This window comes from Ctenopharyngodon idella, chromosome 24, assembly GCF_019924925.1.
Source record: "Ctenopharyngodon idella isolate HZGC_01 chromosome 24, HZGC01, whole genome shotgun sequence".
NCBI lineage: Eukaryota > Metazoa > Chordata > Actinopteri > Cypriniformes > Xenocyprididae > Ctenopharyngodon > Ctenopharyngodon idella.
The window spans coordinates 8,808,403-8,828,371 of record NC_067243.1 but is presented as its reverse complement, the minus strand read 5'-3'; the positions used below and the strand labels follow the sequence as shown (position 1 = coordinate 8,828,371).

At 38.8% G+C, this 19,969-nt stretch overlaps 2 protein-coding genes across 2 annotated transcripts in view; both read right to left on the bottom strand.

The window, feature by feature from the left end:
• Positions 1-19,969, bottom strand: part of LOC127506682 (uncharacterized) — a 58,933-nt gene that overhangs the window by 34,340 nt on the left and 4,624 nt on the right. The window contains exons 2-5 of the mRNA XM_051883368.1: positions 18,510-19,214; positions 15,678-16,382; positions 11,330-12,031; positions 4,497-5,198 (exon numbers count right to left, since the gene is read on the bottom strand). Coding sequence (XP_051739328.1) covers positions 4,497-5,198; positions 11,330-12,031; positions 15,678-16,382; positions 18,510-19,214 — 2,814 coding nt within the window. The remainder of the gene's footprint in view (positions 1-4,496; positions 5,199-11,329; positions 12,032-15,677; positions 16,383-18,509; positions 19,215-19,969) is intronic.
• LOC127506679 (uncharacterized) lies at positions 7,780-11,323 on the bottom strand. The gene is made up of 2 exons (XM_051883363.1): positions 8,377-11,323; positions 7,780-8,214 (listed from the first exon to the last, which is right to left on the bottom strand). Exons 1-2 carry the CDS (start codon positions 9,385-9,387, stop codon positions 8,059-8,061), a joined length of 1,167 nt encoding a protein of 388 aa, XP_051739323.1. The 5' UTR covers positions 9,388-11,323; the 3' UTR covers positions 7,780-8,058.

Sequence of the window (19,969 nt, the reverse complement as noted above, 5' to 3'; positions counted from 1 at the left end):
TGTGAAGTCAATAACTGATAAGGAGAGTAAATATTGAACTTAAGTATTTTATGTGATTTTGTACAAGATGACATAGGAGAGATCCTTTAGTTTAATTCATTCGTTTTTGGGGGTAACCATTATGTTGAGAGTTTGCCTGCACTGTAAAAAATTGCTGTAAAAAAACAGCCAAATTTTGACAGTAACATACTATTTTCCATTAAAACAGTAATATACTGTTGAAAACAATGCATTCTGGGTAATTTGTGTCATTTTCAAGAAAGTAGCCTACTGCAATATACTGTGAATTAACAGCACTCAAAGTTGACACTCAGAGGCTGTGTTCCAAATCACACCCAGGGTATAGGGTTCACTATTCCCTACATTAGTTCACTGATATAGTCCACTTGAAAGAGTGAATGAAAACAAATGAGTGAATTCAGACACAGATTAACACCTGCTGTTAACAAGCAGAATCACTGAAGGAAAAGATAAACAAGAACAGAAAAAAGATTATATCAACTGAAGTTAAAAGAAGACATTAAATCTCTCAAGATCTGTTTAAACAACTCCACAAACAGCATTACCAGTTTCACTTTTTACCAACCAGACTGGCTTTATTTCTGTCAGACGTCTACAGAAGTTCTTAATAAAAAGTTACAGAGGTTTAGATGTTGATGATTTATTGTTTCGTTTGATGTTACCATGATGGAGATCAGCGATGAATGCTAGTTTTTCTTTGGTTGTTGTAACTGTGTCTTTAAAACACATTTGCTATGACAAAACAAAAAAATGAAAATGTGATTAGGTGATGTTGGCTGTTTACTAATGTCCTGGTTCATTAGTCTTATTCAGAGTATAATCTATAGTAATATTGGAGTGATGTTTTAGAATGAGATAGCATTGTGACTACAAAAAAATATGAAAGATTTTAAAAACAGTTTGTGCTCAAAACATTGTGAAGTTCTTTTTCACTCAGACTCACACAGACATCAAGAATTGGCATATGAATCTCAACAATGGTGACAATCAAAAGCTTCATGCTGCAATGCATGCTGGGTACCAGCATAGTACAAGACTCATGCATGACTCCCAGCATGCATTGCAACACAAATAAATTATGCAGCTAAATTGTCCGGTTATTTTCTCTAATTCTTACTATTTGCTTTTATTTTTGCTGTTGTTTTTGTGTTGACTTTTAGTAGTGTGTTTTGTGATGTTCAAAATTGATGTTTATCTTTTTTGATGATTGTCACCGTTGTTGAGATTCATATGCTGATTCTTGATGTCTGTGTGTGTCTAGTTGCTGCCTTAAAACCTAACTTTTTTTTTTTTATTTGTGAATAATGGTTTTAAAGATTTTTTATAATTGATTGTTCAGCACTGCTTGGTTTTTTGCTGTAGTCAGTGATGATGTAAAATTAAGGTGTATTGATATAATACATTTTTGATAAGAGATTAGACACTAGTTCAGTAAATCAAACATTAAATGATGATGGTGTCATAATCAAAACATAACCAACACCTGGACACATTTTTTTTTCTTGTTTTTTTTTTTGCTATAAGAAATGTGTCTTAGAGAACACATAGTTACAGCAACCAACGAAAACCTTAAACATTAAAAATCAAGGGTCAAGAGTCCAACTAAAGCAAACACTGATCTCCATCATGGTAACATCAAACGAAACAATAAAACAACCATTAAACCTCTGTTAATTCTCAATAAGAACTTCTCTAGACGTATGACAAAAATAAGGTCAATCTGGTTAGTTATATGTGAAGCTGGTAATGCTGTTTGTGGAGTTGTTTAATCAGATCTTGAGAGATTTAATGTCTTTTATCATCAGTTGATTTCATTTAAGGCTGTGGCTGAAGTCAGTTGTAGTTCTTGTGTTTATGCTCATCTTTTCTCAGTTCTTATTTCTCTTTCCTTCAGTGATTCTGCTTGTTAACAGCAGGTGTTCATCACTAATGCTCAATCATCACTTAATTAATTCTCTCATTAACTTCAACACTGCTTCAGTGTTACTCTGACACTCTGTAGTGTGGACACATATAGCCTAAGTGTTCATTTAAAACTGAGGATTTTTTGCTGTCGGGTTAAAAGGGTTAAGGGTGTAAGATAAAAAAAAAAAACAGAGTGAAATGTAATTTAACAGTAATAAACTGTAAATTCAATTATGACAACAAACTGTAAAATAACAGTACTTTACTGGCAACCCTGCTACCGTAACATCAGAGGTGGAAAGTCCAGGGGTCAGAAAGTAAAAGTCCTGCCATACTTTTATTCCAACCTGCTGAAGCGGTGTTAAAGTTAATGAGATAATTAAGTGATTAATTGAGTGATGATTGACCATTATTGAAGATACCTGATGTTAACAAGCAGAATCACCAAAGGAGAAAAATCACAATTTTTAATTCACCATCATGGAGATCAGGGTTTGCTTTAGTTGAGCTCTTGACCCTTGATTTCTTAATATCACATTTTATTTGTCTGTAACTGAGTTATAACACCCAGACAAGCAAAGAGAAAAGATGATCAGGCGGTGTTGGTTATGTTTTCACGTAATCGTTATTTGACCTGACTCATTGAACTCATTTAAAGCCCAATCTCTGAGTTAGATTTACATTATTGATTATAGCAGCACAGTGATTCTACAAAAGAAGGTCAGCTTTTTCAATATAATTCAGAGGATTTCTTAAAAGTTGTTCTGATTTGAAAAAAAAAAAAAAAAAAAATCTCTTAATTTAGAGACCCAGACATGAAGAATCAGCCTGTGAATCTCAACAGTGGTGAGAATAATAAAACATGTTGCAGTGCATTCTGGGTGCCACCAATCAAAATTCATCCATGGCTCCCATCATGCATTGCTGCATGAATAAATTATGACCTTAATTGTCTTAGTAATTTCCTTTATTCTCACTATTTTAATTTTTGCTATTTTTATGTGACTTTTTAGTAGCTTGTTTTCTAGTGTTCAGAGTTGATCTGTTTATCAGAATATGTTGCTTGTCACCATTGTTGAGATTCATACGCTGATTCTTGATGTCTGTGTGGGTTTTTTTTTTTTTTTTCCAAAGCAACTTTTAAACAAATCTTTTGGATTATAGCAAAAAAAAAAAAACCTGGCTCTTCTGCTGTAATCAATAATGTAAATCTAACAATAGTTTGGTGATTCAGGGCAAACAATGGTTACATAAAAACATAACCAACACCATCTGATCATCTTTTATCTTTGTTTGTTTGGGTGTTATAACTCAGTTACAACAACCAAGCAAAATATAATATTAAAAAGTCAGGGGTCAAGTGCTCAACTAAAGCAAACCATGATCTCCACAATGGTGACTGTTGGTTACCTTTGGTGATTCTGCTTGTTAACATCAGGTGTCTTCAATAACGGTCAATCATCACACAATTAATCACTTAATTATCTCATTAACTTTAACACAGCTTCAGTGGGTGGAATAAAATTATGGCAGGACTTTTACTTACTGACCCCTGGACTTTCCACCTCTGGCATTGCATGGTCTGAAAACTGAATTGTGAAGCGTTACACGGACCCTGTAGTAATGGAATGGATGGCTTCACAAATCAAAACCATAGCGTTCAGCAGAATGAAAACAAGCTCCCACATTAACTTTGAAATTATAAACTAAAAGTGAATTTAATCTTTTAAAATATGTTTTAAATAACACATTTAAACATGAAATAATACAAAAAAGATACTCACTATATGGTGATGGTAATCCCATGCTATTACATCTTTTCTGGAGACTTGAGCCGTCCACAGAGCTGAAGGGTGAATATGACCTGCTGCTTGCTCCTGATCGTGATCCTAATGAACTGTAAGCAGAACTTCCCATAGACCATGTGTCAGACTTCTCAACTCCTCTCACTGAAATATTTTATAAGAAAGACACATTAATGGTATTCTTGGGGATTCATGGGTTTTGACCACCATGATGAAAAACAAATATAATGGGTACCATTCTGATCTGGTCCTCTCAAAAACAAGATCAAAAAACATCTAAAGCTTTTCACTATCACCAGTCCAGTGTATAACAGAGGGGAGATGACACAAAACAATGTTGTTCGTTTACTTAACTTAAGAAAATTAATTTATATATATATATGCCTCTACAAGTAGAGATTAATGACAAGAAGCTGCTGTCCGTAACTTTTTTGTTTAAAATTTACAAAGGTTATATAATGAGCGAGTACATCATGAATCCGTTTTCCAAACCGTGTTTTTGTCTTATCTTGAATAACTACGGTACACCTATAAAAAGTGTTTATATTCAGACTATTTTAGACTGGTTTGAGTCGTATCACTGTGGAGTAGCACAGTACTTGTGTGACTCGTCATAGACATAAACAGAGAGAAGTAGCTCCGGCTACAATGTTCTTCAGCAAGATGCATGCAGTTCTGTTTATTAACCGCTAGAGTGCCAAAAGTTACGGACTGCAGCTTTAATATACTCTGTGTGTATCTGAACTATAAAGTATGTTGACTCACTCATCTGTGATCTGATGTTTTCTCTCTTTTTTTGCATCATCTTCATTCGTTCTTTTGCTCTCTCTTCCTGTGTTCTTTTTCTCTCTGCCACCTGCTGTAAAATCTTTCTGTCTATTTCAAAATGGCAGCCGTTGTTTTCTGCCACTGTCTCCTCAATCTTCTCCAGCAGCTCCTTGATCTGAGTGTCGTCACTCCTGTTGTGATTGTTGAGAACATGATACCTGTTCCCACATTTGTCCAGCAGCCACTGGAGATCCTGTCCTTCACTCTCAATGTGCTGCTCTATAGATGTGTCTAACAGAAAGTCTCCATTAGTGAACAGAACTATAGTGTGACTCCAGACTCTCTCACTGAGAAGATCCAGATGATCCTGCACTGCTTTTCTCTCAGTCTCTTTAAATCTGCCCACAGGTATGATCAGTAGTACAGCGTGTGGTCCTGGAGGACACAGAGACACACTGAGCAAAATCTCCTGTTTCAGTATCTCAGGACTGTCCTCTACAGTGTAATTACTCCTCCATCCTGGAGCTTCAATGACAGTGATGTGTCTGTCTGCTACTTCTCCATGTCTCCTCACACACTGAGCAGATCTCTTCAAGTCAAACTCCTCTCTGCCCAGGATGGTGTTCCCTGTTGAACTCTTACCAGCATTATTATACCCCATCAACACAATCCTCAGCTCTGAGAGGTAGTGGGCGTCACCTGCAGCAAAAAAAAAAAAAAAAAGAAAAAAACACACTTCTTGAGGTGGGTGAGATCTTAAGTCTTTTCAGTTATCTCTCTCTGTGAAAAGGGGGTTACTGAAATAAAGTTTACTGTATCTGTATGGGTGTCAAAACTACACATTATTGATTAAAAATGACACATAAGTGTATCTCACATTAATTAAACTCTTAAATCCGAGTTGAACAAAAGTTATTGATGGACAATCATTATGAATTATAGAGAAAAGAAAATTGCTTAACTTCAATGATCTGCACACGAAGTATAACAGATCACAGAACACTAATTAAACAAGACTAAATTCCAAATAGCTTCAGAATAATGTTTTCAGAAAGTATATTCTTTCAAAATAATTAAATTGGCCCTCTAAACATTGAATAAATCTCTTGTGTGTGTTCACACCTGGGTAATCATTATCAATGTACTGGTGGCTATTAGCTCCAGCAAATAAATTACTGTATTACATTTACATTCATTAGATAGAAAGAAAGCCAAAAAAGACCATTTGTGACTGCTTATATTTATAAAAGACTTCATGGTGAAAAGGAAAACTAAGCATAAAGTGGCATAAACAGATCCAAAATCTGTATTGACCAATATGAAAGTGAAAGCAGTAAAATGGCCTCACAAAAACTATAAACAAATTGACATTTTTTCTTTCATATATAGCTTCTATTACCAGTGAAAAGCTTACTGAAGTCTATTTTACTTGACATATTCTTGACTTAGTTGGAGCTCCAAATGAAATATATACCCATCAGCATTCTAGTAGTTTTTACTTGTAATGTATTTTCAAAGTGTGTTTGACAGGACTTACTTCCTGGTGCTTCAGAACAGCAACAAACATGAGGCGCAGAGGTGGAAAGTCCAGGGGTCAGAAAGTAAAAGTTCTGCCATATTTTTATTCCACCCACTGAAGCAGTGTTAAAGTTAATGAGATAATTAAGTGATTAATTGTGTGATGACTGAGCGTTATTGAACGCTTATTGAAGACACCTGATGTTAACAAGCAGAATCACCAAAGGAGAAAATCAGCTTTTAAGAAATCGTTTGGATTATGTTGAAAAAGCTGATCTCCTGCCTTAACAGAGCTGTTGTAATCAATAATGTAAATCTAACTCAGAGATTGGGCTCTAAATGAGTTTGGTGATTCAGGTCAAATAATGGTTATGTGGAAACATAACCAGCACCACCTGATCATCTTTTCTCTTTGCGCATCTGGGTGTTATAACTCAGTTACAGAAAAACAAAATATAATATTCAGTATAAAATATAACAGTCAAGGGTCAAGAGCTCAACAAAAGCAAACCATGATCTCCATGATGGTGACTTAAAAATTGTGATTTTCTCCTTTGGTGCTTCTGCTTGTTAACATCAGGTGTCTTCAATAACGGTCAATCATCACTCAATTAATCACTTAATTATCTCATTAACTTTAACACCGCTTCAGTGGGTGGAATGAAAATATGGCAGGACTTTTACTTTCTGACCCCTGGACTTTCCACCTCTGGCCGTGGGCACATATTGCCGACTACTGCCCTAAAGTCATATAAGGAACCTTGAACTGCAGCACTTTCTTTACCAAAAGAGGACGTTTTAGGAACATCCCTAATGTTCTGTAAAGGTTCGGAATTTTCGTCACCTTTAGAGAACTTTAGGGAACACTGCGCAAGGTCCTGAGAACGTTACCTTCTACATGGGTTATGTTTAAAGATTAAATCCAAGTTAAGATGACTTGATAAGGTAACCCTAAACCCCCAACCCACTCTTAAAGATGCCCTAGAATCTCCATTTCACAAGATGTAATATAAGTCTAAGGTGTTCCCTGAATGTGTCTGAAGTTTCAGCTCAAAATACCCCATAGATTTTTTATTATACCATGTTTTAACTGCATATTTTGGGGTGTGATTAAAAATGCTCTGATTTGTGTGTGTACACCTTTAAATGCTTTATATATCCATCTGCCATTTTCGCTATTGTCCTTGCTTGATGGCTTCACAATACCTGCAGAACTTCTGATGATTCGGCTGTGCAGCTCCAGACGTTAAAGGGTTAGTTCACCCAAAAATTAAAATTCTGTCAATTATTACTCACCCTCATGGCGTTCCACACCCGTAAGACCTTCATTAATCTTCGGAACACAAATTAAGATATTTTTGTTGAAATGCGATGGTTCAGTGAGGCCTCCATTGACAGTAATGACATTTTCTCTCTTAAGATCCATTAATGTACTAAAAACATATTTAAATCAGTTCATATGAGTACAGTGGTTTAATATTAATGTTATAAAGCGACGAGAATATTTTTGGGGGGCAAAAAAAAAACAAAATAATGACTAATTTAGTGATGGCAGATTTCAAAACAATGCTTCAGAAAGCTTCGGAGCATAATGAATCAGTGTGTCGAATCCGCGGTTCGGAGCACCAAAGTCATGTGATTTCAGCAGTTTGGCGGTTTGACATGCGATCCCAATCATGAGCCTTCGGATTTCAACAAAAATATCTTAATTTGTGTTCCGATGTTACCGGTGCTGGTGTAGAGACGAGGCAGTACAAGGAAATCCACAATAACAGGCACTTTAATGAACTACGGAGGAGAACACCAAACACATAGTACATAACATAACATTAAGAACGGACCAGGAGTGCAGGGAGTGAGTCCAACTAAAAGGGAGTGCTGACGAGGACAACAGGTGCTGGGAATCCGGGGAGATGGCGGGAAGACTGATGAGGGAAGTGAGAGACAGGAGTGGAGACAGGAGGATCATGGGAAATGGAGTCCGGGAGACAAGGGAACTGTGACATTACCTCCCCCTCCCCGGAAGGCGTGTCCTCACGCCTCAGATGGAAACAGCGGGGAGGGGGGGTGGGCGCCCTGGAGACCTACAGGCAGGTGCGGGGGGTGCAGGCGGGTGCGGAGGTATCCAGGGCGGGTCCGGGGCCAGGGAAGGCCACGGCGGGTCAGGAGCCTTGGCAGGCCACGGAGGGTCAGGAGCCTTGGCAGGCCACGGAGGGTCAGGAGCCTTGGCAGGCCACGGAGGGTCAGGAGCCTTGGCAGGCCACGGAGGGTCAGGAGCCTTGGACGGCCACGGAGGGTCAGGAGCCTTGGCAGGCCACGGAGGGTCAGGAGCCTTGGCAGGCCACGGAGGGTCAGGAGCCTTGGACGGCCACGGCGGGTCTCCGAGCCCACCCCCATCTTTCCCACCCACAGATACCCTTCCCCCCCAAAAAAAATATTTTGGGAGACTCAGGGGTTCAAAGGGCTTGCGGGCTACCGGAGTGGGTTCGGCGGCAGCTGGAGCAGAGGGCTCGGCGGCGGCGGCGGCTGGAGCAGAGGGCTCGGCGGCGGCGGATGGAGCAGAGGGCTCGGCGGCGGCGGATGGAGCAGAGGGCTCGGCGGCGGCGGCGGCTGGCTCGGCGGCGGCGGCTGGAGCTGGTTCAACCCAAAAGTCTATTAACCAGTCCTTTTCTTCTAAAACTGGACTTTTGGGCTGATTTGCAGCAGAAAACTCAGGAAACTGGGACTGCACGGAGGCAGAAAAATCAGTAGACTGGGGATGCACGGAGGCAGAAAATTCAGGAAACTGGGGATGCACGGAGGCAGAAAATTCAGGAAACTGGGGCTGCACGGAGGCAGAAAATTCAGGAAACTGGGGCTGCACGGAGGCAGAAATCTCAGGAAACTGGGGCTGCTTGGCCTTCTTCCTCTTCCTCCTCATGGACCGCTTGGACTTAGAGTGTTGTAAACCCGGCAGGACACAGGGAAACGGTTCACCGGAGGGGTATGTGGAGGAAGATGGAGACTGACGAACTGGCCAGGCCACCCGTGTTTCTGGAGGAACTGGACGAGAAAAGCACGGAATATCCGGAACCTCTTCGACAACGAACTCAGAACCATTTAAATACAAAATCAGATTAATAGTCTCATTTAAGGAAACATAATTGTCAGGTTCATCAAAACGGATTGTGCTCTCGTCCAGTCCGTCCAGAAAAAGGGTGTTTAACGAAGCGTCTGACCAATTCGTCAAAAAGGCTAACTCGACAAACTCCTCCATATACCTCTCGAGCGAACGTCCGTCCTGCAGGAGTCCAATGAGGCGGTCCGCAGCCGACATAGATGTGGGAGGCATGGGAGAAGCTGGAGCTTGGGAGACGATGAATAAGTCCATCGTAGTCAGTGGATCTCCAGCGGTTTGGTCCGTTCTTCTGTTACCGGTGCTGGTGTAGAGACGAGGCAGTACAAGGAAATCCACAATAACAGGCACTTTAATGAACTATGGAGGAGAACACCAAACACATAGTACATAACATAACATTAAGAACGGACCAGGAGTGCAAGGAGTGAGTCCAACTAAAAGGGAGTGCTGACGAGGACAACAGGTGCTGGGAATCCGGGGAGATGGCGGGAAGACTGATGAGGGAAGTGCAAACAGGAGTGGAGACAGGAGGATCATGGGAAATGGAGTCCGGGAGACAAGGGAACTGTGACATCCGAAGATTAACGAAGGTCTTACAGGTATGGAACGTCATGAGGGTGAGTAATAAATGACATTATTTTCATTTTTGGGTGAACTAACCCTTTAATACTGCCTTGCCTTGAACATGGACTGGTATATGCAAAAGTTGGGGGCATACATATTAATGATCCCGACTGTTGCATCACAGTCTGTGTTATGTTGACATTCGCCTGTTTTTCAGTGGTCTTTTGCACGAACGAGATTTACATAAGAAGGAGGAAACTACGGTGTTTGAGGCTCACTGTATGTCATTTCCATGTACAGAACTTTTAATATTCAACTATGTCATGAAAAGACATCATGAAAAAGAACACTTCACAGCAGGAAGTGGACAGAAACTATTTAATTTAACCCTTCCCCTAAACCTACCTGTCACAGAAAACTTTCTGCATTTTTACATTTTTAAAAAAACTTAATTACTTTATTTTTATGCTATTTTTACAAATGAGGACATCAATAAACAGAGGTTTTTGGAGATTTTGTCAGGTTTTGGTCACTTCTGCACTGTAAAAAAAATGTGCTGTAAAACAACGGTAATCTACTGGCAGCTGTGGTTGCCAGTAATGTACTGTTAATTTACAGCCCTCTGAAAAAACATGCTTTTTTACAGCATGTTACTGTAATACTACTCAAAATTATTGTAGACACCAATTACCTCAAAAAATTTAAGCAACTCAAATCTTTTAGGTAAAGAATTATTATAAATCACAATCACATTTAAGTCAAATTGAATTTTTTTAATTTTAGTTTTAGTAATGTTTAAGTCCACTGTACTTAAAACTATTGTTTACCATATGTAATGTTTCTTGTTTTTCAGTTATTTTGATGCAGTGGCTGTAAAACCCAATTCAGAATACTCAAAACACTTACATAAATAACTCAAAGACTATTTTATATCACACAAATTCAGTATTTACAATTTAATTGAAATATTGAATAAACTAACATCTAGTCTTTACATTCTCAACCTAAGCACAGGCACTACTCTTTACCACGATGGTAACAAAAAACTTAAACATCACAGAAACACCTTCACATACCAAAATAACAGAAAATTAAACAATAAGATATCTTCCCCTGTATTAATCTTGTGCAAAAACACACAAAATAACACTCAATTCCAACATTTATTCCCCCTTACAGAGAGTGACGCAAAGCATGCTGGGAACTTCAAATCTGCTGCAACTCAGTTTAATGACAAGAAGATTCTTATTATTGCTATGACTGTTACATTTTCATGAGCTGTTGTCCGTAACTTTTTTGTTTAAAATTGACAAAGGTTATATAATGAGCGAGTACATCATGAATCCGTTTTCCAAACCGTGTTTTTGTCTTATCTTGAATAACTACGGTACACCTATAAAAAGTGTTTATATTCGGACTATTTTAGACTGGTTCAAGTCGTATCACTGCGGAGTAGCACAGTACTTGTGTGACTCGTCATAGACATAAACAGAGAGAAGTAGCTCCGGCTACAATGTTCTTCAGCAAGATGCATGCAGTTCTGTTTATTAACCGCTAGAGTGCCAAAAGTTACGGACTGCAGCTTTAATATACTCTGTGTGTATCTGAACTATAAAGTATGTTGACTCACTCATCTGTGATCTGATGTTTTCTCTCTTTTTTTGCATCATCTTCATTCGTTCTTTTGCTCTCTCTTCCTGTGTTCTTTTTCTCTCTGCCACCTGCTGTAAAATCTTTCTGTCTATTTCAAAATGGCAGCCGTTGTTTTCTGCCACTGTCTCCTCAATCTTCTCCAGCAGCTCCTTGATCTGAGTGTCGTCACTCCTGTTGTGATTGTTGAGAACATGATACCTGTTCCCACATTTGTCCAGCAGCCACTGGAGATCCTGTCCTTCACTCTCAATGTGCTGCTCTATAGATGTGTCTAACAGAAAGTCTCCATTAGTGAACAGAACTATAGTGTGACTCCAGACTCTCTCACTGAGAAGATCCAGATGATCCTGCACTGCTTTTCTCTCAGTCTCTTTAAATCTGCCCACAGGTATGATCAGTAGTACAGCGTGTGGTCCTGGAGGACACAGAGACACACTGAGCAAAATCTCCTGTTTCAGTATCTCAGGACTGTCCTCTACAGTGAAATTACTCCTCCATCCTGGAGCTTCAATGACAGTGATGTGTCTGTCTGCTACTTCTCCATGTCTCCTCACACACTGAGCAGATCTCTTCAAGTCAAACTCCTCTCTGCCCAGGATGGTGTTCCCTGTTGAACTCTTACCAGCATTATTATACCCCATCAACACAATCCTCAGCTCTGAGAGGTAGTGGGCGTCACCTGCAGCAAAAAAAAAAAGAAAAAGAAAAAAACACACTTCTTGAGGTGGGTGAGATCTTAAGTCTTTTCAGTTATCTCTCTCTGTGAAAAGGGGGTTACTGAAATAAAGTTTACTGTATCTGTATGGGTGTCAAAACTACACATTATTGATTAAAAATGACACATAAGTGTATCTCACATTAATTAAACTCTTAAATCCGAGTTGAACAAAAGTTATTGATGAACAATCATTATGAATTATAGAGAAAAGAAAATTGCTTAACTTCAATGATCTGCACACGAAGTATAACAGATCACAGAACACTAATTAAACAAGACTAAATTCCAAATAGCTTCAGAATAATGTTTTCAGAAAGTATATTCTTTCAAAATAATTAAATTGGCCCTCTAAACATTGAATAAATCTCTTGTGTGTGTTCACACCTGGGTAATCATTATCAATGTACTGGTGGCTATTAGCTCCAGCAAATACATTACTGTATTACATTTACATTCATTAGATGGAAAGAAAGCCAAAAAAGACCATTTGTGACTGCTTATATTTATAAAAGACTTCATGGTGAAAAGGAAAACTAAGCATAAAGTGGCATAAACAGATCCAAAATCTGTATTGACCAATATGAAAGTGAAAGCAGTAAAATGGCCTCACAAAAACTATAAACAAGTTGACATTTTTCTTTCATAAAAATAGCTTCTATTACGAGTGAAAAGCTTACCGAAGTCCATTTTACTTGACATATTTTTGCCTTAGTTGGAGCTCCAAATGAAATATATTTTCCACCAGCAATCTAGTAGTTTTTACTTGCGATGTACTTTCAAAGTGTGTTTGACGGGACTCACTTCCTGCTGCTTCAGAACAGAGACAAACATGAGGCGTGTCTATAGATGTACAGCTGATGTTTAAGGTTATATTCAAGACAAGCTGTTTGCAGTTTTTTAAGTGACAGTATCTTATGTTTAAAGATTAAATCCCTGTTAAGCTGACTTCATAAACCCCCATTTAACCCACTCTTAATACTGAAAACGACGAAAATACATCATATAAAAATAAAACACTTCACAGCAGGAAGTGGACAAAATAATAGTGCATTAATGCCCACCCACTTGTCTTTGTTAAAGCATATAAGTGAACCAAACCAACCAACAATAAGGAGAAATGATTACAAACGATTTGGAGTAAAAAGTATTTGAAAATCATACAAAAAAGCTAAACAATAGCAAAGCAAAAACAGCTTTAAACAAACTCTGCAATGGAGAAGTCAATAAATGCCAGTAACTTTTGTAACAACTGGAACACTCTCTATAGACCACAACAGGAAGAATTGTCCAATTAAAACAGGAACACATGGAGGACATAACTTTGAAAATCTGTACAAAACAACTGAAACAAATCCTGCTCGAAATGAAATAAAAACCAAATTAAAAATCCCTGAAAGAAATATTTATTGAAAAAAAACTGTTCGGTGAACAATGTTTAATGTTAACATTTTGAGAACATTATTAAAGACCTTTGAACAAAACATTCTGTATACTGAAAGAATGTTTGTTCATAACTTTGTGACAACCTTTCCAGAACAAATGAAGAAAGTTAGCTAGGACTATAGTTCTGTCTTTATTTTGATATCAAGTGTCATAATAAAGTGTATTTGTGTGTATTTTTGTGCTTTAGAGTGAGTTGTTACATGCTAACATCAGACTAGAATTAACTGTAGGGGTCACTTTTTGTGTGGCACAATTCTTGTACATTTTACTTTAGATTTTATTTTTTAGGATACAGCTTCTAATGCAAACAATATATAAATAGATAAAACTAAAAGTTTTGTAAAACATTTAGCTTTTTGAAGGAGCTAGCTGTGAATATTAGAAGTAAAGGTTTGGAACCGTGCTTTCACATACATGTGAAGGTTTTCTCTTTATTATCTATAATATTTTTAATTATTCACTGCTATATGAATGCTGACCTAATATTTTATTTCTTCCTGACATAATTTAGAGCTACACAAAGCACAACACCCCTCGACAAAATGAACACTGTCACTGACTATACAGATACTGAACATAATTTTGTCACGAATGTGGCTCTCGCGCCTCCTCCTCCGCACCACCGGAGGGAGCCGTCACCTGAATATTGACTGGTTTACATTCGGACTACGTTTCCCATAGGCCCTCATTCCTGGGACTGATTGCGCACACACCTGCACCTCATTACACTCACACTATTTAAGACACACACATACACACACACACACACACACCCACCCAATCACCCACCCACCCACACACCCACCCACACCCACACCCACACCCACACCCACACACACACCCACACCCCCCCCCCCCCCCCCACACACACACACACACCCCCATCTTAATAAAGCTGCAAATGGATCCTCATTCTGCCGACCCGTCATTACAAATTTATTGGTGGTAATGTTTTGTAGTTATAATCTGAGAAATGAAAAGCTGTTTCAATGGGAAATATGTCAACACAGGAAAGAAAATTGTATTTGTTGGGCAGCTTCATGGGGTCTTTAACTGCTGTCTTCTTCTGATTCTGCACAGCTTCCCACAGACATCATATCAGAACGCTCATCTCCACTCACTAAGAAAGAGCAGAAAACAGCAGAAAGTTTTTAGTATCAGAACAACACAATTCTAACATTTAATAATTTATAATAAATTGTATTAATATGCCATTAACAAATAAAATAGCACAAGTTTAAGTTACTAGATACAAATCAACACACTGGCAGGATGGATGGTGACAAATCAAAACCATAGTGTTCAGAAGCACAAGAGAATGAATGAAAACAAGCTCCCACATTCATTTAGAAAATTTTAAACTAAAAGTGAATTTAATCATTTACAATATATGTTTTAAACAATCCATTAAACATGAACTAATAAATATAAAAAAAGATACTCACTAAATGGTGATGGTAATTCCATGCTATTACATCTTTTCTGGAGATTTGAGCCGTCCACAGAGCTGAAGGGTGAATCTGACCTGCTGCTCGCTCCATATGAACTGTAAGCAGAACTTCCCACAGACCACGTGTCAAACTTCCCAACTCCTCTCACTGAAATATTTTATAAGAATAGTGTAACACGTTAATGGTGTGCTTGGGGATTCATGGGTTTTGACCACCATAATAAAAAAACAAATATGAGTACCCTTCTGATCTGGTCCTCTCAAAAACAAGATCAAAAAACATCTAAAACATTTCAGTGTCACCAGTCCAGTGTATAACAGAGGGGAGATGACATGAAACAATGATGTTCGTTTATTAGGACAATGAATTTACAATGTTCAAAAGCAAAACTTTTCAAAATAACATGCATTATGTTGTTATATTTTTATTTTTTGCATTGTTGTCTAAAGATTAGGTAAAGGGATTTCTGTTGTCAAAAGCACACACGATCAAGAACAGTATTGTTTAAGAAATTAAAAGAATGTATTTCCTTCAGTAACAGCTTTTATGGACCGTCACTGTGAGCTGCTTTAAACCCTTCTATTGGGAATGCCTTGACAAATAGAGATTAATGACAAAAAGTTTCTTGTTGTTATTGTTGTGACTGTTACATTTTCATGATCTACTTCATATACTCAGTGTGAATATCTGCACTATAAAGTATGTTGACTCACTCATCTGTGATCTGATGTTTTCTCTCCTTTTTTGCATCTTCTTCATTCGTTCTTCTGCTCTCTCTTCCTCTGCTCTTTTTCTCTCTTCCACCTCCTGTAAAATCTTTCTGTCTATTTCAAAATGGCAGCCGTTGTTTTGTGCCACTGTCTCCTCAATCTTCTCCAGCAGCTCCTTGATCTGAGTGTCGTCACTCCTGTTGTGATTGTTGAGAACATGATACCTGTTCCCACATTTGTCCAGCAGCCACTGGAGATCCTGTCCTTCACTCTCAATGTGCTGCTCTATAGATGTGTCTAACAGATAGTCTCCACGAGTGAACAGAACTATAGTGTGACTCCAGACTCTCTCACTGAGAAGATCCAGATGACCCTGCACTGCTTTTCTCTCAGTCTCTTTAAATTTAATGTTCACACGTATGATCAGTAGTACAGCGTGTGGTCCTGGAGGACACAGAGACATACTGAGCAAAATCTCCTGTTTCAGTATCTCAGGACTCTCCTCTACAGTGTAATTACTCCACCATCCTGGAGCTTCAATGACAGTGATGTGTCTGTCTGCTACTTCTCCATGTCTCCTCACACACTGAGCAGATGTCTTCAAGTCAAACTCCTCTCTGCCCAGGATGGTGTTTCCTGATGAACTCTTACCAGCATATCTATACCCCATCAACACAATCCTCAGCTCTGAGAGATGTTGGGCGTCACCTGAAACAAATAGAGAACAAAGCACACTTCTTAAGGTGGGTGACATCTTAAGTCTTCTTAAGTAATCTCTCTGTGTGGAAAAAAATGGGTTACTGAAATAAAGTTCACCGTATCTGTATGGGTGCCAAGCCAAACACATTATTGATTAAAATGACATATAAGTGTATCTCACATTAATAAAACTCTTAGTTTTTTTAATTGCTTTGGTGCAATTTTCACAAGCATTTAGTAAATTTTCAAAACTCTTAGTACTAATATCACAACAGATCATCAAAAGTGCACTTTTTTTCAAATATTTCAGCATGTTTTCAATTGTTTTAGTACAATATACAAAATCAAAAAGTATCCTTTTCTGTACACAAAATAAGTGTTTCATCTATATAAATGTTTCATTCACAGTAACTGTCTTTCATAATGCTATTACTATCAAACTTTTGATTTGCATCTCTTTTCGTTAATTTTAATACATTTATCTATTATTTAATCCAAAGGATCTTAATGGTTAATCATTTGGTGATTTCTATAGATACAGTGTCAGGGAAAAAATACTGATCCAGTTGCAGGTAACAGAAAAGTTGATTTAGCTCTCACTTAGCACAGGGAAAAACAACAGGAACACAAAAGTCCAAATCAAAGTCCACAGGACCAGGAAAGAGCCTCTCAGCAGGGACAGATCCTAACGTCCTAACGTAGAAGTCACACTGACTATAGCTTCGTCCATGACGCAGTGTCGAAATCTCACTGAGCACCCGATGGAAGCGTTGAGCATGCAGGGAGGGGCTGGGGCAGTGCATCCAAGTCTCAAGGGAAACAGAGATAGCCAGGACAGGCAGCAGAACAAATATAGTCTGGCAGGATGAGAAGGAGCAGTCCAAAACAAAAGAAACAAAACAAAACAAAACAACACTTGGAGCCTCAAAAGTCACAACACGGCAAGACAAGGCAAACATGAAAAGATGGTCAAGAGCGAAACAGAAACGGAATGGCCAAAGGCTGTAACAGGCCAACAGGAGACACACTGAGCAAGCCAACACGAACTGCCTGACATCTCGTGCCATGGATGGCCACCAAAATCGCTGACGGATGGCAGCCAGAGACCTCCGAACCGGGGTTGACTCATGCCCCCACTGAAGGACCCCAGGACGCAGCACAGCCGGCACAAACAACCGACCCCCTGGACACTCCCTTGGGAACACCCCCCCATCCCCCTGCACAGCCTCCCCCACCTGCTGCTCAACATCCCAGGAAAGGGAAACACCTCACGTGAGAGAATGGCTTAGGGGGTCACCTCCTCCCCAGGACCCTCGAACAAATGTGAAAGGGCATCAGGATTAACATTTTTGGAGCCTGGCCAATACGAGAGGGAGAAGTTTAACCACCCAAAGAAGAATGCCCAGCGGGCCTGGCGAGCATTCAACCTCTTGGCCGAATGGACGTACTCTAAATTCTTGTGATCCGTCCAGACCAAGAAGGGCTGCGCTGCTCCCTCCAACCAGTAATGCCACTCCCCCAGAGCCAGCCTGACTGCCAGCACCTCTCTGTTATCTATGTCATAATTTCGCTCAGAAGGGCTTTTATAAGAACAGTGTAACACATTAATGATGCTTGGGGATTCATGGGTTTTGACCACCATAATAAAAAACAAATATGAGTACCCTTCTGATCTGGTCCTCTCAAAAACAAGATCAAAAAACATCTAAAGCATTTCAGTGTCACCAGTCCAGTGTATAACAGAGGGGAAATGACATGAAACAATGATGTTTGTTTATTAGGACAATGAATTTACAATGTTCAAAAGCAAAACTTTTCAAAATAACATGCATTATGTTGTTATATTTTTATTTTTTGCATTGTTGTCTAAAGATTAGGTAAAGGGATTTCTGTTGTCAAAAGCACACACGATCAAGAACAGTATTGTTTAAGAAATTAAAAGAATGTATTTCCTTCAGTAACAGCTTTTATGGACCGTCACTGTGAGCTGCTTTAAACCCTTCTATTGGGAATGCCTCGACAAATAGAGATTAATGACAAAAAGTTTCTTGTTGTTATTGTTGTGACTGTTACATTTTCATGATCTACTTCATATACTCAGTGTGAATATCTGCACTATAAAGTATGTGTACTCACTCATCTGTGATCTGATGTTTTCTCTCCTTTTTTGCATCTTCTTCATTCGTTCTTCTGCTCTCTCTTCCTCTGCTCTTTTTCTCTCTTCCACCTCCTGTAAAATCTTTCTGTCTATTTCAAAATGGCAGCCGTTGTTTTGTGCCACTGTCTCCTCAATCTTCTCCAGCAGCTCCTTGATCTGAGTGTCGTCACTCCTGTTGTGATTGTTGAGAACATGATACCTGTTCCCACATTTGTCCAGCAGCCACTGGAGATCCTGTCCTTCACTCTCAATGTGCCGCTCTATAGATGTGTCTAACAGATAGTCTCCATGAGTGAACAGAACTATAGTGTGACTCCAGACTCTCTCACTGAGAAGATCCAGATGACCCTGCAATGCTTTTCTCTCACTCTCTTTAAATTTAATGTTCACACGTATGATCAGTAGTACAGCGTGTGGTCCTGGAGGACACAGAGACATACTGAGCAAAATCTCCTGTTTCAGTATCTCAGGACTCATCTCTACAGTGTAATTCTTCCACCATCCTGGAGCTTCAATGACAGTGATGTGTCTGTTTGCTACTTCTCCATGTCTCCTCACACACTGAGCAGATGTCTTCAAGTCAAACTCCTCTCTGCCCAGGATGGTGTTTCCTGCTGAACTCTTACCAGCATATCTATGACCCATCAACACAATCCTCAGCTCTGAGAGATGTTGGGCGTCACCTGAAACAAATAGAGAACAAAGCACACTTCTTAAGGTGGGTGACATCTTAAGTCTTCTTAAGTAATCTCTCTGTGTGGAAAAAAATGGGTTACTGAAATAAAGTTCACCGTATCTGTATGGGTGCCAAGCCAAACACATTATTGATTAAAATGACATATAAGTGTATCTCACATTAATAAAACTCTTAGTTTTTTTAATTGCTTTGGTGCAATTTTCACAAGCATTTAGTAAATTTTCAAAACTCTTAGTACTAATATCACAACAGATCATCAAAAGTGCACTTTTTTTTCAAATATTTCAGTATGTTTTCAATTGTACAATATACAAAATCAAAAAGTATCCTTTTCTGTACACAAAATAAGTGTTTCATCTATATAAATGTTTCATTCACAGTAACTGTCTTTCATAATGCTATTACTATCAAACTTTTGATTTGCATCTCTTTTCGTTAATTTTAATACATTTATCTATTATTTAATCCAAAGGATCTTAATGGTTAATCATTTGGTGATTTCTATAGATACAGTGTCAGGGAAAAAATACTGATCCAGTTGCAGGTAACAGAAAAGTTGATTTAGCTCTCACTTAGCACAGGGAAAAACAACAGGAACACAAAAGTCCAAATCAAAGTCCACAGGACCAGGAAAGAGCCTCTCAGCAGGGACAGATCCTAACGTCCTAACGTAGAAGTCACACTGACTATAGCTTCGTCCATGACGCAGTGTCGAAATCTCACTGAGCACCCGATGGAAGC

Bases quoted from the DNA above. Each gene is read 5' to 3' on its own strand.
- LOC127506679 (XM_051883363.1), bottom strand. From the start codon at position 9,387: ATGGACTTATTCATCGTCTCCCAAGCTCCAGCTTCTCCCATGCCTCCC. The intron at 8,215-8,376 runs GCTCCTGACCCT...TGGCCTGCCAAG, and splicing joins ACCCGCCGTGGCCGTCCAAG to GCTCCTGACCCTCCGTGGCC.